The sequence below is a fragment of the Elephas maximus genome, chromosome 1 (assembly GCF_024166365.1).
Source record: "Elephas maximus indicus isolate mEleMax1 chromosome 1, mEleMax1 primary haplotype, whole genome shotgun sequence".
NCBI lineage: Eukaryota > Metazoa > Chordata > Mammalia > Proboscidea > Elephantidae > Elephas > Elephas maximus.
Window position 1 is genome coordinate 96,396,052 of NC_064819.1, and position 27,793 is coordinate 96,423,844.

General features: G+C 52.2%; 1 protein-coding gene across 2 annotated transcripts in view; it reads left to right on the forward strand.

Annotated features, from left to right (window-relative positions):
* Positions 1 to 3,054: 3,054 nt before the first annotated feature.
* The window catches only part of ITPR3 (inositol 1,4,5-trisphosphate receptor type 3), an 83,200-nt gene continuing 58,461 nt past the window's right edge, over positions 3,055 to 27,793 (forward strand). For both annotated transcript variants that reach the window (XM_049890308.1, XM_049890317.1), the window contains exons 1-2: positions 3,055 to 3,391; positions 22,409 to 22,479. In XM_049890308.1, the coding sequence (XP_049746265.1) occupies positions 3,303 to 3,391; positions 22,409 to 22,479 (160 nt within the window). In that variant the 5' untranslated portion in view covers positions 3,055 to 3,302. The remainder of the gene's footprint in view (positions 3,392 to 22,408; positions 22,480 to 27,793) is intronic.

The window sequence follows — 27,793 nt, forward strand, 5'->3', positions numbered from 1 at the left end:
TGGGGAAGAGGAAAAGGCAATTGGTCAGAGCCTGGTACACAGCCAAGGCCTGGCATGTAGTAGACCCTGGATAAATGCTTATGGAATGAATGATGTGTCTTTCTCTTCTAAACCTGGAAAGATAGGCATGGTGTGATTTGTTTGATTTTACACAGCCTTTCTAGCCATGGTCTTGTAACTCCCACTAAAAGATTGGATGGGACTATGCAATTCAGGTGCTTGTGGCCTACCAAGGGGATTGGACAGCTTGCTAATAATACAAATAAGGTACATGGCACTCTTGTGGGGGGTGGGGCCATGTAAATAAGGTGTATAGAATCCTAACAAGAGGATTGGTCAGTTTTGCCATCCCTCTAGCCTTAAAATGAGTCATCCTAGCAGTGGAGAGGAAGACCTCACAACACCAAGAAGACCTAGGAGTGGAAGACCTCGCTACCACCAAGAAAGAAGAGCTAAGAGTGAACACGTCCTTTGTACTCGGGATCCCTGTGCTGAGAACATCCTAGACCCAGGAGACAGAGAAGGAGGGCTGTAACACCCGGAGACAGTGAGAGACATAGAAAAGTAGCAGCAATGAAATGGTGGCAGCAGAGGCAGCAGAACCAAGAACCGGTAGGAGGCAGTGCTGTGGGCTTCCTGGCCCACGGAGAGAGGCAGCTACAGTTGGTGTGCTGACCCACAGAGCAAGCTGAGCGCCTTCAGGCAGGAGGCTTCCTGGCAGAGTCCGGTGCCTCTGAGCACTTACCTGTGGAGCTAAAGAACTTTGTTTAACACCTGCCGGAGCAAGGCAGAGGCCAGGCCAGCCCAAGAGACTTGAGGAGCCCAGAGGTGGAGGAGCAGAGAGAGGCCTGCCTGTGGGCATGGCTGAGAAGAGGCTGTCCTGATTGAAGAACTGTATCCTGAGTTGTCCCTGATCCTGAATTGTAACCTGTTACTTCCCTAATAAACCCCATAATCGAGAGTATTGTCTGTGAGCTCTGTGTGGCCATTGCAACAAATTATCAAACCCAGCAGAGAAGTAGAGAGTGTGTCATGGGAGGGACAGCTTGGTTGAGGTACGTCTGACCTCCTCCTTGTAGGAATCTGCCTTGGGCTGTTAATGCTGATAACATGTGAAGTTAGAGGAGGTCACATATCTCCACCAGGCCATTTTTACAACAGGGGAGACCTGACTCCTAGAAGCAAATGAAGTTGCCCCAGGGGCTGGCCCCTTCCTAGTTGCTCCAAGTTGGGCAGCTGCAGCTTCAGTGCACTGAGGGGTGGGTACCCCAGAGAGCACTGGGTTGGGAATCAGGGGCTTGGCTTAGGCCTCCAGTGTCCATGAACTGCTGTGTGACCTTAGGGCTTGATGCTCCCTCTCTGGGCTTTGGTTTTCTCTTTTTGGCAGAGTGGCCTGAACAAGGTTTTTAAAACTACAGTTTGCAACTCATTTGGTACATTTTTTAAAAAGCAATTTAGTGGGCCACAACCAGCATTAAAAAAAAAAAAAAAAAAAAACCAAACACACGCTGAAATAGAATAGAAGATCTCAGAATGTATCAGAGGTCATAAGGCTAAGTATTGTTTTGTGAAACTATTGTTTGCTTATATATAGATGAAGGTGTGGACTGGTGGGATGTAAAACTTGTATTTTTACTGTGAGTTCTGCTGAAAAAACTATAAAACACTGAATAGCCATCCTGGAGGTGTCCTCTCCTCCCACATCATGGGGGTCTTTGTGAAAAAGCCACACACCGGAGAAACTCTTCTCCCCCTCCCCCTGGGTCAGCAGCTGTTTCTATGATCTTAATTGTCTCCACTTCTCTCGGGTCTTTCTTCTTCCTGCTTCAGCCTGGGAGTCCCCTCCTCCCTTTCTCCCTGGGATAAGTAGCCTCCCCCCTCCACGCCCCAGGAAGCTTCCTGGGGTGGGGGGAGGAGTTCAGAAGGGAGTAAATGTGATCTTATGGAGATGGCACTGGGCACTCCAGATCAAATAAAAAAACTAGGGAGCAAACACCCTAGCACCGGGGAACAGAACAAAAAGTTGGCGAGCTGGGGACCTGAGTCTGAGGGCAGGACTTTGTCAGCAAGAGATGGCGGCGGTGTCCCAGCCGGTAGCTCCCCGAGGGTCCGCACCGGCCCTGTCCTTGTTGGCGCTCGGATGCACTATTAACTAGTTTTTTAGAAGGTAGCTTTCATCCCCGCCACCGCACCTTTTTTTTTTTTTTTAAAGGAAAGACAGAAGGAGCCAGGAGTTTTGGAGCCAACTCCTGGAGAGGGAGCGGCTGAACTGATTCGGAAGTTGGATCTCTTTGTACACAGGAATGCAGAGAGAAAAAAACAAAACCCACCCCATTGCTTCATTTCCCCTCCAAGCCCGAGCACTTTCTGTTGTGCAATGGAAAGGCTTTTCACGTAGAGAAAAATGAATCTCGATTTGTGCCGCGAAGGAATGAGCGCGCGGCTCGGCGCGAGACTGCTCTCAAATGGGCATGGAGACCGCGCGCTGGCCGGCAGACAGCCGCGTCCCTGGTGCGCGGCTGGTGGTAGCGCCTGCGAGGGCGCTGGATTCCCCCTTCCGCAGGCGCCCCAACTGGAGCTCTACAATACAAGGGCTGGGGAGTAGATAGCAGTTCTAGGACCTCTAGGGCGGAGTGTCCCGAGTTACGGCTGAACCTCCCAGAGATGGGCGGCGGAGTAGGAGCCGGGAGGATGGCGGTTCTCTGAGTCCGTTTGGGGACTTGCTGGAGCTGGAACTCCGCCCTGGGGAGCCCGCAGGCGGGGGGTCCCTAGAGTCCTGGGGCACCCCGGAGTCGGGCAGGGCGTCTTTGGGGGTCGGGAGGGCAGGCGGCGCACTGGACGATCGGGAGCCTGGGGTGCGGACGCGCAAGGGGCGCGAGGCGCCGGGGGGCGGGCTGGCGCACACGTGTGCCGGCGGGCGGGCCGGGCTGGGTGCGCGGGGGGGCGGTGGGGTGGGGAGTGGCCTCCCCGCCTCCCGGGCGGGATTTGCATTTGTGTGTGGCGGCCCCAGACTTCCTGCTCTCTCTACTCTGCAGGTACGCGCGGGCCGGGCCGGGCGGGCGGGCGGCCGGTGCGCCGAGACGCGGGCACCTCCTCACCCGGACGCCGCTACCGGCTCCCGGGCCGCGCCGCGCCGCCTCCCGCTCCCCCGGCCACCAACCCGCTGCGGCCGCACCAAGCGCCCTGCTCTAAGGAGGGGGCGCCCTCCCCCTGCCCGCCCCCGACGTCTCTGTCCTCCGCACCGAGCCTAGCAGCGCGCCCCCCGGAGTCCCCGCCGCCCCGGTCCCCGGAGGGCAGCAGCCATGAGCGAGATGTCCAGCTTTCTCCATATCGGGGACATTGTCTCTCTGTACGCCGAGGGCTCGGTCAATGGCTTCATCAGCACTTTAGGGTGAGTGAACCGAGATCGAGGGGGGCCTGGGCGGGGAGGGGGGCGCGGTGGGTCCGGGTGCCAGATGCGTGCGTCCCGCCGCCGCCACCCCCCGGCGGAGGTGCTGGGCGTCCCCAGCCTCGAAGAGCGGAGAGAATGGCTCGCCTCCTTCTTTTAGAGAAAGGAAGTGAAATGTTTGCTCAGGTAGGAGATAGGCGCCCTGCCGGAGCTGGTGGGAGGCTCCCTCCGCGAAGCCTCCACCCTCAGCTCTCTTCAGAGAGGCGGAGGGCCAGAGACTTCCTCTGCAGGTGGTCCCGGGGTCCGGCAGGTGGGTGGCTGGGGCCAGAGTTGGGGAAGGGCATCCGGGCCTGGATGCGCTGGGAACTGGCATGGGCAGAGCTGTAGCGGGTGAGGCTCAGCCTTGAGCCCGGAATCCTCATTCTGCATCCTGTGGCCCCTTAGCGGAGTCACATCTTCTCCCCACAGCTCTTTCTGTTCCATCCCCCTTCAGTAGCAGTGTCTTCTCAACTCTTCCTTTCAGGCGTCCCAGGTCCCAGGCAGCAGTTACCCTTCTCTTCCCCTCCCTCCGTCAATTTCCTGCGCTGCTCCTCTGGCGCCCTTGGTCCCTGGTCCCAGGGTCTCTCAAGTACTTTACAAACATAATTAATTCTGGCTGCCACCCCCCAGGGTCTGGGCTGGATAAACAGGGAATCAATTCACATCCCTGGAGAGGGTCAGGCCTGAAGCATGGATAGGGCAGGAGAGGATTTAGGCAGAGAGAAGGGGTTTATTTTCAGAGGAGCAGTTGGGTGGGGGTGGAGGTGGGCTGAGTTCTTCCTCCATCTCTCCAGCCAGCTCCCACTGAGGGCAGGGCCTGACACCTTTGTCCCGTTCTCAGTCTTGGAGCCCTTGTTAGTTGAATCTCATGTTCTTCACCACACACAGCTGCCCTTTGGGGTGAACCCACCCTCCTCTGCTGACCGTGCTTTGCTGTTTGTCATGAGGTGCCTCATCTCTGGGGGCTTTGGAGGACAGCGCTGGCACCCTCAGCTCAGGGCTGGCTCTGGATCACTGAGTTTGGGAGGTCAGAGACAGTCTGGCTCACTTGGTCTCTCTCAGGGTTGTTGAAAGTTTAGCTTCAGTTCTGCTGGAAAGGGAATCGATGGTGGGGGGGATGGGGGGGTTGGAGAACTGTCTGTGCCTGCAGGGGCTTCTGATCTGGGAATTGTAGCATACCCTGCTCTCCTTATCTCTGCACACCCCAGGCCTCGCCTTTACCTCCTCATTCAGATGTGGAATCCCCTGGCCACTCACCAACCCCCCTACCACACACAATACACACACACACACACACACACAACAGACACACAACACACACACGATCTGACATCTCCTGTGCTGTGAGTGTGACAAAGGATAAGAGTGGACCCACATCAGGGCCAGCATCTGTGCTGGCCTCCCCCATCCAGGGCTTTTGCCTGAGGCCAGGGCTTGCACATAGTAGTGCACAGCAAATACCTCTGATAATGCTGAGGGGACAAAGGGAGGGTGTGGAGAGTGTTGGGATCATGGAGGTATAGGGAGCTTGGATGGTGTAGAAAGCCCCCTCCCTATGTAGACAGAACCTGAGCAGCACTGGAGGCTTTCAGGGAATGACCATTTCCTCTGTTACTTAGAGCCTGGCTCAGAGCTGAGCACACAGTGGGTGCTTTTTAAGCACCTGTGGAATTTAACAGACTCAGAGAACATCATCTTATTCCCCCTTGAGTGCCCTTGTGCAGGCCTCATCCCCACAGAGGGGATTCCCTCTGGTGCCTCATAATGTCACTCCCTCTTCCCTTAGCCCTTCCTGCCCAGGAAGCTGGGTCCTCCAGTCCGCTTTGATCCTGGGGCAGGACCTGGTGACATCTGAGAGCCCTTCTTTCCCAGGGCGCCCCTTTCCTGTGCAAACACCTCCAACATTCCTGATTTCCCACCTTCCCAGCCTGGCATTCTAGCATGGGCATGCTCAGGCCCCAGCCAAGTTTTCTGGATTTTTCTCACCTCCCTCTTCATACTCCAGAGCTCCAGCTGCACCACACTACTCCTGATTCCTGGAACCCATTCCATGCTGCCTCTCTTTACCTTTGCTCCTCTGTTGCCCCTGCCGTCCATCATTCTCCACTGGGTAAATCTGTCCTGCTCCCTGAGACCTAGTGCAGTGTGGCTTCTTTTGGAAGATCTCACCTGGGACAGAGTTAACCCTTTTTCCTTTGTGCTTTAGCACTGCTTTGTACAAACCCCTCTCCGGTGCTAATAACGTTGTTTTGCAGTTAGCCAGAGGTCTCCCTGTAGGCCTCTCTGACGCAGGGCACTTTGCCAGGATTAACTAATTAATTACACCGTTCATCCACTCAGCACCTCCACAGGCACTACTGGGCGCTGGGGATTCGGGGCAAGTAGGGGAGCTGTACTTCCCGCCTTCTGGGAACTTTGAGAGTCAATGAATGGATGATTTTTAAGCACTGGAAGTCATCACTACTCCAAGTGTAGCCTTAGCCTTACCTAGAAGCTTGTTAGAAATACAGAGGCTTGGACCCCATCCCAGTCCAACTGCATCAGAATCTGATTTTAACAGGGTCCCCAGGGGATTTGAGTGCGTTCCAGTGTGAGAAGCATTGCTCTAAGTGATTCTCTCTCTACTCCGTCCTCCTCCAGAATCTTTCTGCCTCTTACCAATTCTGGCCCTCTCTACCTTCAGTGGGGCTGTTGGTGCCCGTATCCAGGAGCCCGGAGGGTGATTTGAGTGATTTCTCAGGCTAGCCCAGTGCCTGAAACCCAGAAGGTATCCAATAATGATGAAATGAATTTGTTGAAGACAGGGTGGCTATGGTGGGCAGAGGGGCCGACTTAGCAGGGATTTTGGGAAGGAGAGCCTTGGTGACAGAGGGGGCTGGGCAGCCTTTGGTTTTGATCAGGCCTGTGAGCAGACACAATGGAGGAGGCCGGTCAGAGCCGCCTGGATAATTAGAGCTCCTGGTGAAGATTGTACATTAACTCTGGGCTGGGAGGTGGGAGGGATTTGAGGAGTGAATCCCTGAGTGGGCTGAGACCTCCAGCTGGCAGGGGAAAGCAGGCCCATGCCTGTTCCCGGCAGGAGAGCGTGCCCTGTGCCCTGCGCCCCTGCCTCACCCCTCACCCAGGTGGGAGGCAGCAGAGGCCAGGGCTGGAGTGGCTCATGGGCAAGCACAAGGTGGAAGACCTACGGTGGCTCCGGGCCAGCAGCTGTGGGGAACTGGCAGGCAGACCCTTTGCCGTTTCACCACCAGTCCCTTGAAGGTCTCTCTTGAATGGCCAGAACTGCAGCCCCCAGACCCACAGGGAGTAAATCGGGGAAATGCAGGTGTGCTGGGTCTTGAAGTTGACTTCCTGTTGTTGATCACACTGCCGCTGCCCACCCCACGGCTGGGCTTTGGAGGACCAAGGGGTGGGGGGCTCTCAGGGCCTCTGGAGCTCACAGCCCAGGGCTGGGTGATTAAGGGAGTAGGGTCAGAAGGGACCTCCCCACCATGGAGTTCCCTGTCCACCTTCCAGCTTGACCTGCTTGCCAGGAGGGTAAGCACTGGAAGTCAGGACCCAGGAGATGTGAGGGTAAATGTGGAGCAAACCCTGGTCCCCAGGGGCATGGCTCTCAGGAAGGGTGCCTCTCTGTTCCTCTTGCAAGACCCTGCTTCTGTCAGCCTGGATGTCCCCTAAGGTGCTCTGGCAGCACCCGAGAATCCCCTGGGGAACTTTAGAAACTTAAAAAGATTCCAGCTCCCAAGTCTCACCCCCAAACCAACTGTATCAATATCTTAGGGGTGGGGTCTGGGTGTTGGATGTTTTAGAAGCTCCCCAGATGGTTTTAATGTCTTTCCAGGGCTGGGATCCCTGATCTGAAGTCCTTTCCCAGTTGTCAGGTTGTGAGGAAGCCTGCCAGTCGGGTCTGCCTGCTCCTCAGCTCTGGAGCCCAGCTCTTAGCCCTTGTCAGATTTCATTAAGTCATTCAACTAATGTTTGTTGAGTACCCTCTATGTACCATGCACTGTTCTAGGCACTGGGGACTCAGTAGTAACCAAGACAGAGTTCCTGCTCTTGAAGAGCTTACATTTTAGAAGGAGAAGACTAAAACAAATATTATATCGTAGTGATAAGAACTTTGAAGAATGGTAAGGCAGGGAAAGAGATAGGGGGTAGTATGCAGTGAATCTTTGGCCAGGATGGTCAGGAAAGATCTCTGTAGGTGACATTTTGGCAGGGCCTGAATGAAAGGTGGGAGCCAGGGCTCAGGAAGGTATAGGACACATTCCTGCCCTCATGGAGTTTGTAGTCTAGGTAAAATTTAGTCACATGAGACTTTAACTAGGAACAAAGCATTCATACTCAGAGCACGCCCCCAACCAAGGAACCCATTGCCGTCAAGTTGATTCCAACTCATAGAGACCCTATAGGACAGAGTAGAACTGCCCCATAGAGTTTCCAAGGAGCGCCTGGCGGATTCGAACTGCCGACCTCTTGGTTAGCAGCCGTAGCACTTAAACACTACGCCACCAGGGTTTCCGTCAGAGCCTGCCAGTGAGGTCTGTATTGTTGTTAGCTGCCATCGAAATGGCCCTGATTCATGGTGACCTTGCACACAACGGAATGAAGTGCTGCCTGGTCTCCGTCGTGTGTATAATGGGTTGAAGACTGGACTGTTGTGATCTATAGGATTTAAATTGACTGATTTTCAGAAGTAGGTCACCAGGCCTTTCTTCCTAGTCCTTCTTAGTCTTGCAGCGCCACTGAAATCTGTTCAGCATCATAGCAATGCGCAAGCCTCCACTGACAGACGGCAGTTGCACATAAGATGTATTGGTCAGGAAAGGAACCCAGGTCTTTGGCATGGAAGGCAGGAATTCTACCCCTGCCTCCATAGGTGCAGATGTCAGATCAGCAAGGCTTCCTGAAGAGAGTTCCGGCATTCATGGAGCCTGTGCTGTATGCCAGGCCCCGGGATAGGCTCTTGGATATGAAGTGATCAGGCTGGCCCCTACCCTCCAGGGTACAGCTTGGTTTAGGAGACAAGTGGGATTTCAGGATGACCTTAAAGGGTCCCTTTTTCTTTAGCCACTTTCAGAAATGGGGCCTCTCCTCACTGCTCCTGGCTGCTGCCTTTGGGGTTCCGTGGAGTCCTTGTCGCCTGGCATGCAGCCCCATAGTACGATTCATACATGCTGGCTCAACGGGGGCCGGGAGATTGTGAGGTTTATTTTGCAGCCCCCAGCCCCTTTTCTTGCATTATTTTTTTGAGACTCAGCCCCCATTCTCCCTCTGCCACTGTCCTCCTCCTCCCGAGCCTAACTTTTCTGCAGGGCCCCTAGGACCTTGGGATAATCTAGAGATGGGCATGGTGGGCAGAGGGTGTCTTGGGGGTACCAAGAATAGGATCGGAGGCTGGGCAATGAATGAGTAGTGGGGTGGTACCTGGTGGGCTGAAAGGGGGCCTGGTTTCTGAACACCATTGGTTTCTCTGTGTCCATCCTCTACAGTGGGGACCTGGGAGACGTGACCTATAAGGGCCTTTTGAGCCTTAAGTCTCTGGGACAGAGTAATTGCTGGAGGTAGGACTGCCCCTCCTGTGCTAACCACATTCCCCAGGCGGGTTTCAGATCTGCCCTTGGCTTTCATTTCATTGTGATTTCAGTGGAATGAGATGTTGGACTTACCCCTGCCGGTACCCCAAGGCAGGGCCTTGGCCTCATCTAGCCCTAGCCACAGACTCATTATATCAAATCGTTTCTTTCTGATTAAAAAATTATAATATTCCATGGAGAAAACTTGAAAAATGCAAATAAAATTTATCTGTAACACTACAGCCAACATATTAGCATTCTGTGTAAGACCTCTGGCCTTTTTTTTTCTTTCTAGTCTTTTGTATACATAACTAAATGTTTACAAAACAATATCACACTGCACGTTTGCATTTGGTTTTGTCTCCTGTCTTTTTTCGGGTTCGGTGAGCTGTATTTTCCCAGGCCAACATGTCATTGTATCCCATGGTCTGATGCACCTTAATTTATTGAACCATCCCTCATATTCAGCACTTAGGCTGTGTCTCCGTTTTCGCTGTTGTAAACAATTCGCACTGAACATCCTTGTCCGTACATGCCCAAACACTTGTCCAGTTATCCTCTCAGGATAAACTCCCAGAAGTGGAATTCTAAGATCAAAAGGAAGGCAATCTCTCTAACTCTGTGTGTTGTCCCTGGTGGTGGTGGTGGGGTAGGGAGGGGGTGGAAATGGGAACCACTTCATGGCATGTGTTTGGCAGTGGTGTACAGGGGGTGTGGGGAGTAAGACCAGCCTCACCTTCCCTTGATGTGATGTGTTGGGGAGAGGGGGTGAAGCTGAGAGGGGCCATGTGGGTATTGCCTGAGGACTGAACCAGTCCCAAGATCCCACCTTGGGCCTCAGGCTGCATCTAGCTCTGTCCCAAAGAATCCTGTTTCAGCCACTCACTCACTCTGCCCTGCCCTACATTCCTGACCCCGCAGTTCCCTCCCTGGCTTGGCCCAGTGGGGCTGTGGGGTGGGGCAGTGGCTTGGGCTGGGGGTGGGTTGAAGTGCTGGATTTTAGGGTGGGGCCACGCCAGCCTTTACCGAGAGAGCGCTCGGCTTGGGGGAAGGATTCTGGGTTTCGATTACCCCTGCACCCACGTCTGGAGTCTCTGCGTGTCTCCTTCCAACGCTGCTCACAAGACATCAGCCCATGTGGAGCTGGGGGGGTCCCTCCTTGGGAGTGGATGCTGTGGGAGGGGACAGCAGAAGGCCTGGGGGGCGGGGAGGAGAGCAGAACCCAGAGCTCCAGTAAGTTCATCTACAGCCTCTGAATGTCATCTCTGAGGCCCCCTTAGCATGTCATGTCAGGAGTGGTAGTGGTACCCAGTTCCCTGCTGTGAGGAGGACCCCAGGCTCAGGTAAAATGACTTGCCTGGGGTCATGTCGCCTGGGTTCTTGGAGAGAAGCCTGCAGGGCCTTTCAAGCCTGGGGGCTGTGCAACAGAAAGTGTGGGGGCAGAAATGAGGCTGGGCGTTTACAGGGGGTGGGCTGGGAATTGGGGTTGGGTGGGGCCGATTCTCAGAAGACTTTGAGAGCCAGACAGAGGGGTCTTGACTTGGGGAGACAGGCAGGAGGGAATCATTGCAGGGGCTTGAGTAGGGGAGTAAAATGATCACAGGGGTGTGTAAAGGTACTTTTTTTTTTTTTCTTTTTTTTTCTGACTGGCAGGTGGGCAGAGTCAGAAGGGGCAGCAAACACAAATCTGAGCCCAGGACCAGCTGCAGGTGTCCTGTAGACAGACACCTGTATATATTTGGTTAGCAAATCCTTCTCCCCATCACTCAGCCAGCTGTCACCCCCTCCTCCAGCCTGTAGGAAAGCCAGGCTTTCCAGGGTCTGACTGAATGTAGAAACAGGTGACAGGGGTGATATAGGTCAAGGAGGGAGAATGAAGTCTGTGTCCCAGACACGATGATGATGGCAGTGTAAAGACACTACACAGAGCATTGACAGTGGGTGGCTCCGCCTTTATCTGTGCCATTGCCTTGACCCCTCACCACCTGTCCGCGGTGTAAGGTAGAGAGAATCAGGAAAGATAGAATCATTTCAGACACAGACATGCCCACCACCTGCTGTTAGTTGCCATCAAGTTGATGCCAACTCATCACGCCCCCATGTGTTATAGTAGAACTGCTCCATAAGGTTTTCTTGGCTGTCATCTTTATGGAAGGAGCCCTGGTGGTGCAGTGGTTAAGAGTTCAACTGCTAACCAAATGGTTGGCAGTTTGAACCCACCAGCCACTCCGTGGGAGAAGGATGTGTCTGTCTGTTTCTGTAAAGATTACCCATTGCTGTCAAGTTGATTCTGACTCATACTGACCCTATAAGACAAAGTAGAACTGCCCCCTAGGGTTTCCAAAGAGCAGCTGGTGGATTTGAACTGCCAATCTTTTGGTTGGCAGCTGAGCACTTAACCACTGCGCCACAAGTGCTCCCTGTAAAGATTACAGTCTTGGAAATCCTATGGGACAGTTCTACTCTGTACTATAGGGTTGCTATGAGTCGAAATTGGCTGAATGGCACACAACAACAACACAATCTTTATAGAAGCAGATTGCCAGGCCTTTCTTTCGTGGCACTGCTGAGTGGGTTTGAACTGCCAACCTTTAGGTTAGTAGTCAAGTACAGACCATTTATGCTACCTAGGGACCTTGCCCATTGCTCAGACCTAATAATTGTCCACATTTTGCTATATTTGCTGCATCTGGTTTTGTGGAAATATTTTATGGTAAATTACACATGTTGTGGAACCCTGGTGGCGCAGTGGTTGAGTTCAGCTCCTAACCAAAAGGTCGGTAGTTGGACGTTTTTGCAGGGATGCAGGCATGAATTTCTTTTTGCTGATGACTCAGGATGCCAGCCAGGAATCGGTTCCTTCCAGCATTCCTCCTCTCACCCCTTCTAGCTTGTGTGACTTTGGGTACCTGGAGAAAGGGTCCCCAGTGCCTCCCATCCACAGCTAGCCCATCCCAGTGTTCTGACAGTGCCTACTGTTGGAAGTGGTCTTCCTTGGGTCTGACCTAGATTATAGGGTGGTGGCCAGTGACCTGGGCTGGGAGTGAGGAGACCTGGGGTCTGGAACTGGCTGTTCCTTTAACTTGTTGAGTGACCTGGACTGGTTGGTTTCCTTCCTCTCCAAGCCTCAGTTTTCACAGCCATAGACAAAGGAGGTTGGACTAGATGAGAGAGGGGTGTCCATGGTCCCTTGGGCATTTGCTCAGTCTGTGATTCCCCCTCCCCTGGCTGCTGTGATGGTGGTCAAGCTGGTAGGTGCAGGTTTTGATTGAGGCGCCTCTGACTTAGCACCTGCCCCACTTCTAGCTCCCTTCTTCCTGCTCCTTATCTAATCTTTCCAGATAGCACTGACCCTCCCACTGCCTTTTCCAGGGCACCCACCAGGATCTCAAAGTCCACCCTAGGCAGAATAGGGCCACCCAGGTCCTGGGATGGTTTGGCTTTCCCTCCTCCCTAAGACCAAGGTCTTGGGGTGCAGACTCCACAGGCATCCCAGAGACAGCACCCTCCTTCACACCCTTCTAGAGCAGAGTTGCCAATCAGCTCCTCCCCCCGAGAGTCCAGGGTGGCCCTGCCCAGGCCTCCAGACAGATCCTCCTCCTCTCACCTTCATCCCCCTGCCTTTTCTGCTGATGCCCCCATTGAGCCCTGCCCAGTGCAGGCTCCAGCTGGTCTTGCGTCTTCCAGTGGACAGAAGGCTCATAGCAGGGACTGTTCTTAGGGCTCTGAGTGTCAGCTGGGCTGGCTACGGGGGCATGGGTGTAGGACGGAGCTCTTGTCCTCAGGACCCTCCTCATGGTGGAATGAGCTCCCTGAGGGTGGGGACCACACTCAGCGTATAACAAGCACGCAGTAAGGTTTCCTTGAATGGAGATCTGGATCGTATATGTGCCACCAACTGACCAGCTTTGTGGTCGGGGTGGCCCCATCCACTCTGTGAGCTTCTATAATCCCACTCAGGGCTGTGGAAAGGAGGGAACGAGGCTTCGGATGTAAAGCCATTTACAAATTATAAGGTGTTCTGCACATCTGAGGGACTGTTTTTACCAACGTGATCTTGGCTGGGATGTCACGGGCTTTTAGATAACAGGCAATGGCTGTAGTTGGGGACGAGCAGGAAACTCCGTACCGGCCTAAGCGCTGAAGATGGCAGGACTTCGACGGCCAAAGGTTTGGAGGCGGGACCGTGTAGAGATCAGTGGGTGGGCGGAGGGTTGGAGGTAGGCGGTGCCCTTCCCGGGACCTTGGGCGGAGCCGAAGCGCTCAGGAAGGGAAGTGAACCGATGCGGCTCGTTCCCCCTGGAGAGCTCGGCTCTGGTTACAGCGCCAGGTGCGCACCCGACGCCGGGCACCTGTGGCTGGCCTGGCTTAATAAAGAGAGGGAGGCCAAGAGGGGGTGGGTTACGGCCCGGGACAATGGTGCGACCCAGTGGGAAGGCGTCCCCGGAGCCAGCCCCTGCGGCAGCGAGCCCGGGAGGGGAGGGAGGCGCAGGCGCAGGTGGCACGTCACCCGCCCCGCCTGCGGCGGCACCAGCGCCCCAGGGCGCGCCTGGCGGAAGCCCAGCGTCCCCGCAGCTGCTCGCAGTCAGAGGCAGGCCGGGGCGACGGCTGCACGTGGGACGGCGAGTTTCGCTCCGCCGTGGGGGCGGGGGCGGGGCCAGGGCCGGGCCTCCCGGAAAGCGCGCAGCTGCCTCCGCTTGTCTGCGGCGTCTGGGCGTCCTGAGGGTGGAACCCCGGCACTGGACAGCCACCAAACAGACGCTGTCGGAACTCGCGGCCTCGCCTTCTAGACGTCTCCTCCATGAAAACTTACCTGTTTGGTGCCCCGGCCCTAGGACCTCCTCCTGGCCCCAGGTCTCCAGTAGTCCATCTGATAAGCGCTTTCCTGCTAATCTCTTAATGGCTTTACGCCCCTCCCACCTGGTAGCACCTTTTTAGGATGCCTTAGTCCTAATGAGTATGTGCCCGTGAGGCTTTTGAGTGGTGTTGGGGGCGTTTTTGGAAACCCTGGTGGCGTAGTGGTTAAGTGCTACGGCTGCTAACCAAAGGGTCAGCAGTTCGAATCCACCAGGCGCTCCTTGGAAACTCTATGGGGCAGTTTTGCTCTGTCCTTTAGGGTCGCTATGAGTCGACGGCACCGGGTTTGGTTTTTTTGATTTGGGGGCATTTTAACCAATTAAATTAAAAAATAATAAACTAACTGCTCCATATAGGGTTTTCTTGGCTGGAACATGTACAGAAGCGGGTTGCCAGGCCTTTATTTCCCGGCGTCTGTGTGTGGATTGGAACCTAGGTTAGTAAAAGAAAAAAAACAGGTGCAAACCATTTACACCACTCAGGGACTTTCAGGGGCCTTTGAGGCCTTGCAAATATCCTGACAAGTTTACTGGGGCGAGGTACAGAATGTAGTCCGGGCTGTCTTACTTCCATAGACATCACCCTGGGAATCTTGTTAAAATGCAGATTCAGCATATTTGGGTGGGGCCTGAGGTTCTGCATCTCTAAGAAGTTCCCAGGTGGTGCTGATGCTGCTGGCCCTGGAGGAAGCTTCTCAAGTCCTCACTGCTGTTTTTGTTTTCCTGGTGTCTGCCAGGAGTGCCCCTTCCCGCTGTTTTTCCCTAGCACCTGGCTTCCTTTTCTGTTCTGATCCATCATACAGACTTCCTGTCCCTTCTCAGTAGCAGGCCTGGGATGTTTTCCTTCCAACCTTGTTTGAAACCCTTCTGGAGGACAGGCGCCCCTCCTGACTGATCCTCTTCTCTAGCTGGCTTCAGTGTGCACTTCCCAAATGTGCCCGGCTTTGTAGATGTGCTGCAGCTGTTCCACGTGACTTGTGTTTGAGGGCATTGCTGGGTTTCCAGCCCCGCTGGGCACTGGGGTTGGGAGGGACTGAGTCGGAGACTTCAGGACTCTGAAGCTGTGAGAGCGTGGGCAGACACAGGTGGACATCCACATAATGACCAAGTGGATTTGTGCCAGAGGGATTAGGGAAAGTGTGTAAGGCGTCTGATTTTGCATGTCTGTTTCCTGCACATATGACCCAGACAAAGAGTTCCCAGGGGGAGTGTGGGGGGGTTGGGATAGAGAGGGTTTTTTTTTCCCCGCCTCAGGCAGGGTCTCTGAGGAGGGGGACTCTGGCCTTCTTTATCTGCCCCCCACCCTCCACAAGGCCCTGTGGATTGGCAAAGATGGTGGGCTACTTCGGGGGCTCTCCCAGCCTCTCCTCAGTTTCACCAAGTTATGTTGTCCTTTAGACATCCAGCACCCCTTGCAGTGCCAGGACCTCATCAATGCTTTTTTCTCCCCACTCAATCAAAATTTATTCATCCTGTGTCCCCTCCCCTCAGGGCTGTGCTAAGAGACAACCAGCTCATCTGATTCACTAATGTCTTACAGGAAATTCTATGAATTTTTCAATGCTCTGCATTGCTCCTGCGTCGTCCTTCACACCTTCTGTGATTGGTCAAGCTCTGAACTCTGACAAAACCCACATCTGGTACCACTGGTTGGCACCAATACATACTTCTCGTGTTGTTCACTCTTCTGAGTATGTGACTTGTCTTCTCAATGAGATTTTACACTCCCTGAGGCAGGGACCTTATCTTTTACTTCTCGTGTATTCAGCAGCTGGGAACATGATTTAATTCATTCAACATGTATTCCTGGTGTGCCCGCTCTGCACCAGGTGGCAGTCTAAGTGCTGGAGAAACTGCAGGGAACAGAGCAGACACAGCCCTGTCCTCATGAAACTTACATCCCCTGGGCTGGGGGTGGGGGCTGGTGAACAAAGAAGTAACACCTATAGCAGGTCAGAAGCCCTGGTGGCATAGTGATTAAGAGCTCGGCTGCTATCCAAAAGGTTGGCAGTTCAAATCAACCCACTGCTCCTTGGAAACCCTATGGGGCAGTTCTGCCCTGTTCTATAGGGTGGCTATAGGGTTTTTATAGCAGGTGAGGTGGGATAAGTGTTATGGAGAACAGTTAAGCAGGGAAATGATAAGAAGTGGGGGAGGAAGCAGTTGGTTTATAATTGTAAGTAGGTTGGGGAAGGAGGGTCTCTATCCTATTTAAAATGATCATACTTTAATAATTAAAAATAATTATTAATGTATAAATTATTAAAATATTTTAATATATTTATTAAGCTTACAAAACCAAACCCAGTGCCGTCGAGTCGATTCCGACTCATAGCGACCCTATAGGACAGAGTAGAACTGCCCCATAGAGTTTCCAAGGAGCGCCTGGTGGACTCGAACTGCCGACCTTTTGGTTAGCAGCTGTAACGCTTAACCACTACGCCACCAGGGTTTCCTTATTAAGCTTATAATATAAAATACAATTAAATATAAAGAAATAATTATAAAAATAGAGTAATTTGATAATTAAGTTACCCTCCATTTGAGGGCCTCAAATTGGTCATTTGAGATCCGAAGGAGGTCAGGGAGGGAGCCACGAGGGTGTCTGGGGACGGGGCATTCTAGGCAGAGGAAAGAGCCGGTGCCAAGTTGCCTGGAAGGTTTGAAGAACATGAAGGAGGCTGTGGGGCTGGAGGAGATGAGGTCAGAGAGATGAGGGGCTGCAGATCATGGGGAGTCTGTTAAGCCATTTTGAGTTCTTTGTTTTCACTCGGAGTGAGATAGGATCCTCTGGAGGCTTCTGAGCAGAGGGCTGCCCTGATTTGACTTGCCTTTTAAAGGGATCCCTCTGCTGCCGTGGGGACAGGCTGTAAGGGTTTATGGGGGAGTTGGGAGACCAAGGAGGAGACCAATGAGCTGTTGGGGGCCTGAACCAGGGTGCTGGTGGGAGTGATGAGAGGAGGTCAGATTTGAATCTGTTTGGAAATGGAGCCCTCAGGGTTTCCTGACCCATGAGACATGGCGTGTGAGTGGTGAGTGGAGGAGAGGAGCCAAGCATCAGTCCAAGGCTTGGAGCCTGTCTTAGTTACTTAGTGCTGCTATAACAGAAATACCACAAATGGGTGGCTTTAATGAACAGAAATTTATTTTCTTACAGTTTATTTAGGAGGCTAGAGTCCAGATTCAGGGCTCCAGCTCTAGGGGAAGACTGGATACCTCTGTTAGCTCTGGGTGAAGGGCCTTGTCTCTTTCCAGCTTCTGTTCCCTTGGTTCCTTTGTGATCTTCATGTGGTGTGGCATCTGGCTTCCTCCATCTGTGCTGGCTTGCTTCTGTGCCTGATCTACTCTTTTTATATCTCAAAAGTGATTGCCTTAAGACACATTAAACACTGATACAGACTCATTAACACAACAAAGAAAACCCTGTTCCCAAGTGGAATTACATCCACAAGTATAAAGAGAAAAACCAATCCCCTTGCCACTGAGTAGATTCCGACTCGTAGCCACCCTATAGGACAGAGCAGAGCTACTCCATGGGTTTCCAAGGAGCAGCTGGTGAATTCGAACTGCCGACCTTTTTGGTTATCAGCTTGAGCTCTTAACCACTGTGGCACCAGGGCTCCTCCACAAATATAGGGGTTAGGATTTACAACACTATTTTTTGGGGACACAATTCAGTCCCTAACATGGCCCAAGTTGGAAGGATAGAGTTGCCATCAACTGAGACGGGGAGGACTTCAAGGGAGGTGCGTGTAGGTGGGAGTCCAGAAGCTTAGTTTTTGAACCTGCAGAGTTGAGATGCCTGTGGACATCCAAGTGTGGAGATCAAGTAGGCAGTTAGGTCTACGTGTCTAGAGTTCAGCAGAGGACCAGAGGAGGTGAATTTGGGAGTATCAGTGAGTGTGCAAATGGTGCTTTTGAACTCATGAGTATGGCTGAGATGACCAAGGGCATGAGTGCAAGTGGAGAAGGGAGGAGGGCCAAGGACTGAGCCAGTGCTAGAGGTTGGGGAGAGGAAAGGAGACTGAGAGTCCCCTCACGGGGCAAGCTGCCCGCTGCCTCCTCCAAAGGTCCGGAGCACCTGCTCTGATGCTAAATGGCCTGGGTTCAAAGCCCAGCTCTGCTGCTTCCTGGCGGTGTGGTGTATCCTTGGTCAGCTTTCTTAACCTCTTTGTAGTCTGTTTCCCTGCCTGCAAAATGGAAATAATAAGAGTTAAATGAATTTAGAAAATTAAACAACTTCATATGTCAAGTATTAGAAACGAAATTGCTGTTTGTCTTAGTCATCTAATGCTGCCGTAACAGAAATACCACAAGTGGATGGCTTTAACAAAGAGAAATTTATTTTCTCACAGTCTAGTAGGTTACAAGTCCAAATTTAGGGCGTTGGCTCCAGGGAAAGGCTTTCTCTCTCTGTTGGCCTTCTCATCAGTGTTCCCCTGGACAAGGAGCTTCTTCATTCAGGGACCCTGGGTCTAAAGGATGTGCTCTGCTCCTGGTGCATCTTTCTTGATGGTATGAGGTCCCCAACTCTCTGCTTGGTTGCCTTTCCTTTTATCTCTTGAGCGATAAAAGGTGGTGCAGGCCACACCCCAGGGAAACTCCCTTTACTTTGGATTGTGGAGGTGACCTGAGTGAGGGTGGTGTTATAATCCCACCCTAATCCTTTCAACATAAAATTACAATCACAAAATGGAGGACAATTCTACAATACTGAGAATCATGGCCTAACCAAATTGATACACATATTCTTTTGGGGGACATAATTCAATCCATGACAGTATTATTATTATTCTTTTTATGGACCACAGGCATTGTGCAAAGTGCTTGTAATTCCAAAGGGAAAAACACAAGGGTCCTGTCCTCAAGAAACTCACTGTGTGGATACAGCAAGTAATTGCAGTAGAAAGAGACATGGCTGCATAAGAGGCCAGGACCAGGTTCTTCAGAAACAAGGGAGGGAGACCCAAAGGGTGACTGGGGATTGAACAAAGAAGGTGTTGAGCCGAGGTCTGGGGTCACCAACAAAAGCACAGGTTACCAAAGAAGACATTCAGGCGGCTAACAGATACGTGAGGAAATGCTCACAATCATTAGTCATTAGAGAAATGCAGATCAAAACTACAAAGAGATACCATCTCACCCCGACAAGGCTGGCGTTAATCCAAAAAACACAAAATAATAAATGTTGAAGAGGTTGTGGAGAGACTGGAACACTTATACACTGCTGGTGGGAATGTAAAATGGTACAACCACTTTGGAAATCGATTTGGTGCTTCCTTAAAAACTAGAAATAGAACTACCATACAATCCAGCAGTTCCACTCCTTGAAATATATCCTAGAGAAATAAGAGCCTTCATACGAACAGGTTTATGCACACCCATGTTTATTGCAGCACTGTTTACAATAGCAAAAAGATGGAAGCAACCAAGGTGCCTATCAACCAATGAATAGATAAATAAATTATGGCATATTCACATAATGGAATACTATGCAACAATTAAGAACAATGATGAATCTGTGAAACATTTCATAACATGGAGGAATCTGGAAGGCATTATGCTGAGTGAAATTAGTTGCAAAAGGATAAATATTGTATGAGACCACTATTATAAGAACTCAAGAAATAGTTTAAACAGAGAAGAAAATATTCTTTGATGGTTATGAGAAGGGGGAGGGAGGGAGAGAGGGAGAGGGGTCACTAATTAGATAGTAGACTAGAACTATTTTAGGTGAAGGAAAAGACAACACACAATATAGGAGAGGTCAGCACAACTGGACTAAACCAAAAGCAAAGAAATTTCCTGAATACGACTGAATGCTTTGAAGTCCAGAGTAACAGGGATGGGAGTTTGGGGACCATGGCTTCAGGGGACATCTAGGCCAAGTGGCATAACAAAATGTATTAAAACGTTCTGCATCCCACTTTGGTAAGAGGCGTCTGGGGTCTTAAATGCTAGCAAGCGGCTGTCTAAATTGCATCAATTGGTCTCAACCCACCTGGAGCAATGAAGAGTGAAGAACACCAAAGATACATGGTAAAGATAAGCCAAAGAGACAGAAAGGGCCACATAAACCCAAGACTCCATCAGCCTGAGACTGGAGGAACTAGATGGTGCCTGGCTACCACCGATCACTGCCCTGACTGGGAACACAACAGAGAACCCCTGATGGAGCAGGAGAACAGTGGGATGCAGATCTCAAATTCTCGTAAAAAGACCAGACTTAATGGTCTTACTGAGACTAGAGGGACCCTGGAGGTCATGGTCCTTGGACTCTTTAATAGCCCAAGATTAGAACTATTCCTGAAGCCAACTCTCCAGACACGGATTGGACTGGACTATAAGATAGATAATGATACTGGTGAGGAGTGAGCTTCTAGGCTCAAGTAAACACATGAGACTATGTGGGCAACTGCTGTCTGGAGGTAAGGTGAGAAGGAAGATGGGGGACAGGAGCTGGTTGAATGGACACGGAGAGTACAGGGTGGAGAGGAGTAATGCGCTGTCTCATTAGGGGGAGAGCAGCTAGGAGTACATAGCAAGGTGTGTATAACTTTTTGTATGAGAGACTGACCTGATTTGTAAACTTTCACTTAAAGGACAATAAATGAGTTAATATAAAAAATTCGAAAGAACCCCCAAAACCACAGGTTACACACTAGTTGGAACATCGCTTATAGAGACACAGCAAGGTCAGCTTCAATAGTGAGTATTGGCCCCTTATGGCCAACGAGTCATGCCCTGCAGGGTTGGTGGCTGCATACACCCTGCTTGTGCTGCAGTTGAGAGACCCTAGACCTTAGCTCTACTGTTTGCCTCAGCAATCAGGGGCAACAGAAGGCTTCACAAAAAGGGGTGAGAAGAGAACTGAGGGTAGAAGAATGAATGGAGGTTTGTTAGGCCTAGGGCTGCGGGGGCTGCTGTGAGGTGGGTGTGAAGGGCGTTGCAGACTGCTGCATTGTCTTTTTAGAGCCTAATAGGTCCAGGGAACTTGGGATCAGCCTGAGGTTCAGCACAACTGGGACAGGAGAACTGTGAGGCTGGGGAGGTCAGATCACAAAAGGTCTTGTTAGCCAACTCAGGGAGAGGAGGTACAGGAGCATGGGATTTAGAATTAGCTCTGTGACTTCAGGCAAGTTATTTAATGTTCAGACTCAGTTTCTACCTCCGTAAAATGACACTAATGACTAGCCCCTTTCGGGGAGGTTGGTGAGAACTCCAAGACAACAGATGTGCAGTGATGGAGATGAGTTAGCCTCTGAAATGGTGGGTGATTATCATCACTTTATCCCAGAGGCATGGGGAGGCACCGAAGGGTTTTAAGCACAGGAGTGGATGGTTGGATGGATGGAAGGGTGGGTGGTTGGGTGGGTGGATGGATGGATAGATGGGTGGATGGCCTCCAGAGGTGCAGGATTAACCCCAGCTACGGAAACCCTGGTGGTATAGTGGTTAAGAACTACGTCTGCTAACCAAAAGGTCAGCAGTTCAAATCCACTAGGCACTCTTTGGAAACTATGGGGCAGTTCTACTCTGTCCTATAGGGCCGCTATGAGTCGGAATTGACTTGACGGCAATGGTTTTTTTTTTTTTTTTTAAATGGCTGTAAGGAGGGCATTCCAGGCCCTAGGGTGGGCCAAAAAAGTCTGGGTGGGGCATATGGTTAATGGGTTTGACCGCTAACTGAAAGATTGGTGTTTAGTTCCAACCAAAGTCACCTTGAAAGGAAGACTAGAGATTCACTTCAGAAAAATTAGCCTTAAGAATCCAATGGAACACATTTCTTCCCTGACGTACTTGGGTTTCAATGAGTCAGAATGGATTCAATGGCAACTGGAAGGGTGGGCCAAAGAGGAGAGTAGGAAATGGTCCCTGACTGAAGGTTGGGAGGAATGAGGTTCATTGTCCTGCCTTTGAGACCCAAGGCTCATCCCCCTAGTTTGGTGTCTCACTAATGAGTGTTTCTCATCTCTTTGTCTCCAGGCTCTCTCTGCCTCTGTTTCCCATTCTCTGTCTTTCTGACTCAATTTCTGTCTTTCTGCTTTTCTCTGTCTCTCTTTCCCTCCCTTGTTGTACTTAACTCTTGTTTCCTCTTTCTCTGTGTCTGTCTCTGGTTTTGTCTCACTTCATTTCTCTGTCCCTTCCTCCCCCACCTCTTGTCCTCTCAGGGCTGGGCAGCAGGCTCCCAGGGCTATGAAGGAGTTATGTCAGCAGTGCAGGACAGCCTAGATGCAGCAGACCGCCCCCCCATAGGACAGTTCCAGCTCCTTGAGGGTGGAGGGTGTGTCGGGGGTGGGCTGGGTGTGTCTCTGTGCTCTTCCTGGGGATGTAAGGTGCATGGACTTCCCCAACCTCACCCCAAGAGACCTTGCGTTTTAACAGTGGGGCCAAGAGAGGGCTATGTGTAACCCAAGAATGACTCCATGGTGAAGGAGGAAGTTGCTTTGGGGGCCTCTCTGATGCCCTGGAGTCCTCCACCCTGAGGGAGGGATGCTGTGGGGAGATGGGTGTTCTCTCTCACACTGACCGAGCTTCCTTGTTCCCAGGCTGGTGGATGACCGCTGTGTGGTGGAGCCCGCGGCTGGGGACCTGGACAACCCCCCTAAGAAGTTCCGAGGTAAGACTTCCCACTCCCACTGTCAACTCCCCTCCCAGCTGCTGAGTTCTGGGCCTGGGACTGCACTCATTCAACCTCAACTCAACCCCAGCAGGCTGAATTAATAAGGGCCTGCCCTGAAGCCCTCACACTGCTGGATATGGCATCCCAGTCTGCTTGCAGTGCCACAATCTTTGCACAGCAGGACTCTCCCTTTGTTTCTGTGGCCATGTCCTACTTCTTCCGGGCACACACCCACTTCTGGGGGGGCACTCTCTTCCCAACTCCCCACCAGCCACAGGGCTTTCTTTGTTTGCCTGACTGGACGTTTTCTGAGGGAACTGGTAGAAGAGAGAATTGCCTCAGGCTTTGGGAGGCCCAGGGTGAGAGCCTTTCTCTGGGCCTCATTCTCATTTGTATGATGATGGGATTGGACCCTTTCCCTGAACCCCGCTGATTCCCCAACCCCGTGCTATGTGGTGCTTCCTGCCCTAGGGGGGTGTAGAACCTAGTCCTGGCTCTGCTGACTCACCTTGGTCAGGTGCCTTCTTTCTCAGTGTCTACGTCCTCCATGGATAGTGGGCCCCCCAGCCCCTTCCAGCTGGCCCGTGGGCCTGTATGAGGATTAAATGATATCCTGCCTATGAACGTGCCAAGCCAGGATAAGGTGTTATTGTTGTGATTACCAGTGAAGGCCCACACAGATGGATTCTGGGCGTGTTGGGCAGGGTGGGTGCAAGCAGGAACATGCCGGGCTCGCTGCTACCACGTCTGCCCACGAGGCTCTACCTCTCTGGGAGATTAGCTGGGGTTGTCCTCCCCAGGCATGCTGGGAGGTGAGTGGGATATAATAGTCCTGTGGCATCTTGGCTGTCTGTCGGCTTGGGCTTTGTCCATCAATCAGAGTGTGGGAGGTGACACTGAGGTGGGAAGAGATAGAGGGGCTCCTCTCAGCCTGCAGAGGGGCCCCATGTCTACTGTTCTGTTCCTGCCTCCATCACAGGCCTCTGAGTGGGGGCTTTGTTTGGGATCTTAGGTTGGGACGTGCCCGGGTATGTGGGAACTGCCTCTGGCACCAGGCACCCCCTCCCCACCAGGAGGTCCTACATGCCCTACACATCTGGTCCCCCCCACCTCTCTCACCTCACCCTTTAGCCCTTACTCCTTTCTCAGCTCACTCTCCAACCCCTTGCCCCTCTTCTACCTCATCCCTCACCCCTCTCCCCTAGCCCCCTCTCACCTCATCCTTTACCCCTCACTCCTTTTTCAACCCACCCCTCACCCCTCTCTCACCTCAACACCTACCCTTTGTCCCTCTCTCGCCTTAACCCTCCACCCCTCGCCCCTCTCCTACTTCATCCCTTACCCCTCACCTTACCACCCACCCATCACCCCCTCTCATCTCACCACCTACCCCTCACCCCTCTCCTACTTGACTCCTCACCTCTCGCCCCTCCAGCCACACCTGCTGTCCCTTGTGTTCAGCCACCTGTCACCTCTGCTCCTTTGCACTTGCTGTTCCCTCTGCCTGGAATGTTCTTACCTCAAATATCCACATGGCCGCCCCCCTCACCAGCTTCAGGGCCTGTATCCTCAGAGGCCTCCCTGACCACACAATGTAAAATTGTACCCATTCTCCCCATCTCCCTCCCCTGCTTTATTTTTCTCCGTAGCATGGATCACCACCAGACATACTCCATCAGTTTGTTTTAGGTGTTCTCATCTGTCTCCCCCACTAGCAGGTCAGCCCCACCAGGGCAGGGATTTCTGACTGTGTTCACTGCTGTGCTTGCAGTGTCTGCCCACCATGGGTGCGCCTGGTACACATAGGAGGGATAAAGGCACCCATTGAGCCCCTCCTCAGCTTCCTCCTGCCCCTGACCCCTCTTTGAGGCGTGGCTGCTCCAGGTCCGATGTGACCCATCCATAATTCCTCTGCTGAGCTGAGCCTCGAAGGCACTGGGCCCAGGTCTTGAAGGTTTCATGGTGCTCGTGTGGGCCCCAGTGCTTGGGGGTGCAGTTCTGGCCTCACCTGCTCCTGGGTCCCTGAAGGTATATGTGGACAGGAGGCCCAGGCCTCTCTCCTGGCACCAGAATTAGGAGGACTTTGAAGCTGTGGATAGAGGCCTCTAGCTGAGGGGTTGAGGTATGTTCTTGAGAAGAACTTGGAGAGAGAGGAAGTAGCGGGGGCCCAGAGGGCGGGCTCTGCCAGGACAGAGGAAGGAGCCAGGACTGAAAGGGGCGTGTGGGCATGTGTCAGGTGTGTGTCGTCAGCCTTGTGGTGTGACAGGGAGGTGGGTGTGGCAGATGAAGACTTGCCCCAGGGTTCCAGTGGTCAGAGTTTGGGGCCAATTTTGGACAACAAAAAAGCCACTTAGCAGAACAAATGCTCCTTTGACTTCTTGTTCTCCTCCCCCATCTCCTTCCTACTCCCCTCTTTCTCTTCCTCTCTGTTTTCCCAAAGCCTGTGAACAGGGCCGCCCCAGGATCCCTGGGCTGCTCAGTGGTCCCCGTAGCCTCACTGGGTGCAGCCAGCTTTGTGAGATGGGAGAGCGGAAATTAGACTTCAGCCCCCACTTCATCCTCTGCTCTGGGTCTTTGCTGCCATGGGGCAGTGGTATCTTGTTGAGGTGGGCAGAGGCCCCTCTGGACTCCCTAGGGCACTATCCGAACCTGAGAGGAGTCATTTCACCCCAGGACGGGGCTGAGAACCTGGGCTGCCTTGTGCTTACCAGCCTTTGTGGTATCTGGCTCCAGCTTGGGGCCTTCTCTCCAGGTCCCAAGCCTAGGTTCCCAGGCCTCTCCAGCAGGCCATGGATGGTGGAAAACCCAACCTGGGTGCCACTCTCTACATCTTCAGGGGGCTGCCTAACCCTCCTCCTCCTCAGTCCTGGCCAGGATTGAGCTTCTGCTTGTGACCAGGGCTGAAGGTGGGGTGGGGCTGGCTTCTGGGATAGACCAGGTCTCTGTGTAGCCCTGTTGCTGGTGGGTACATTTTGGAGCATTAGCACCTGGGACGAGAAACATGGACTCCAAACTCTGCAATTTTGAGGCTGAAGCCCAAGAGAGGGGAAAGGTGGAGCTTGGTCTCAAATCTGGGGGTCCTGGCTCTTTGGTGTTTCTTCTGCAAACACCCTGGCCGTGACGGGGAGGTCCCAGCAAGGGCATGGGGCCATGACAGGCATTTTAGAAGTTGGCTATAGGTCTTGGCCTTGCCCCAAGGTCCCCAGAAGTGCTGTTCCATCGCCCTGGGGTAGGCCTTGTGATTCCTGGGAATGACAGTCTCTCCTTCCCTCTCTCTACTGCCTCCTGCCCAGCTCCCTGCCCTCCCACCTTCACCTGTCGGTCCTGTATGCCCCCAGGTCCCCGGGCTGGGCTACTGAAGCCCCGTGAAGCCCCTGCTTGGCTCCTTGTTTGTGACTTCAGCTCTAGCCACCTTTCTAGGCTACCCAAAGCTCCAAAATGTTCAGGCCCAGGCTGCTGGTGCCTGAATGTATGGAGCACCCCACACCAACCCAGCCTCTCCTCCCCAAGCCTCCCTGACCCCTGCTTTTCCGTAGGGGTTTGGGGGTTATGGTTGCTTCAAGTCCTGCACTGCTGGCTGGGCCTGAGGTGAGAGGATGGCTTCCCCGGAGAAGGCCCAGGGGAGCATACTGTCCCTCCCACAAGCCAATTCTCTTTTTCCTCCTCCAAGCTGGGGTAAGAGGACACCCAGTGCAGCAGTACTTGGGTGGCCCTCACCTCCAGGCATATCTGGGGGAAGCTCAGTGCTCATATACCCTCCTGCAGAGACCCCCATGGCACAGGTGAGGTGAGGAGTGTGTGGGGGTCACTTATCTGCTCAGACTGCTGGGGCAGGGGTCAGGGAGGAGGGTGATGCAATGGCTTCCTCATTCCACTTGCCCATGTTCCCCTCACCGCTCTACACCTCCGCTTTCGCCTGTCTATGCTCCGATCCCACTTTATTGTCAATTTTATCATTACCAGGACCTATTTCAACTGTACACAGAAGTAAAGAGAAAAATGACAGACACCCATGTACCCACCACTGAGCTCTGTCAAATCCTTTTTGCCATGAGTACTAGCTTCCTAGAGCTGCCAAAACAAATTTACCAGAAAGTGAATCATTTAAAACAACAGAAATTCATCTCTCAGAGTTCTGGAGGCTAGAAGTCTAAAATCAAGATGTCAGCAGGGCCATACTCCTTCCTAAGGTTCTAGGGAAGAGTCCTTTCTTGCCTCTTCCTAGCTTCGGACAGCTCCTGGCAATCCTTGGCCATTCATGGTTTGTGTCATTCCAGTCTCTGCCTCTATCTTCTCATGGCCTTCTTCCATGAATATATATGTATAAAAGGAACCCTGGTGGCACAATGAGTAAGCGCTCAGCTGCTAACCGAAAGGTCAGTGGTTTGAATCTACCAGCAGCTCCGTGGGGAAAAAAGACCTGGTGATCTGCTCTTATAAAGATTACAGCTTAGGAAACCCTATGGGGCAGTTCTACCCTGTCTTTTAAGTAGGAATTTACTTGATGGCACACCACAAACATACATATATATATATATATATCTTCACATGGCCATCTTTTCACATTAGTCATTGGATTTAGGGCCCACCCTAATCCAGTATGACCTCGTTTTAATTTACCTAATTACATCTGCAAAGACACTGTTTCCTAACAAGGTCACATTCTGAGGTTCTGGGCGGACACGAATTTTGGGGGGACACTATTCAACCCAGCACACCATGTTTATTTCAGGTATTTTTATTTTTAAAGAAATGAAATCTTGTAGCTGTAGCTGAAGTCCCCTGTATCTTTCTCGCGGATCCCTGATCTCCTCCCCTCTCCCTCTCCAGAGGTAAAACACTTTTCAGAAATTGGTGTGTGTCATTCTGGGGCCTGTTTTTGTGCTTTTACCATTAATGCATAGGGGTGCTTCCATGAATGATATAAAGCATTGTTTTCCATTTTTAAACCCTATGTATTAAAAGAATTAAAAAAAGAAAACCTGTTACCCTCAAGTCGAAACCGAGTCCTATAAATCTTTCTGTACATTTAAATTCTGCACTATTTTGAGATTTCTCCATGTTGATACATGTGGCTGTAGTTCATCAGTTTAATTGCTGTGTAATATTCCACTGGGTGAATCCACTGCAGTCCATTAGTCAGTTCTTCTATCGGTGGGCACTTAGCTCATTTCCAGATTTTGGCTTTGGCCGGAGATGCTGCAGTGAGCATTCCTGTACCCATCTCCTTGGGCTTGCTGGGGTTTTTCCGAGGAGGGGAATTGCTAGCGGGGAGGAATGCTCATCTATCTTATGAGAAATGACCTTGTTG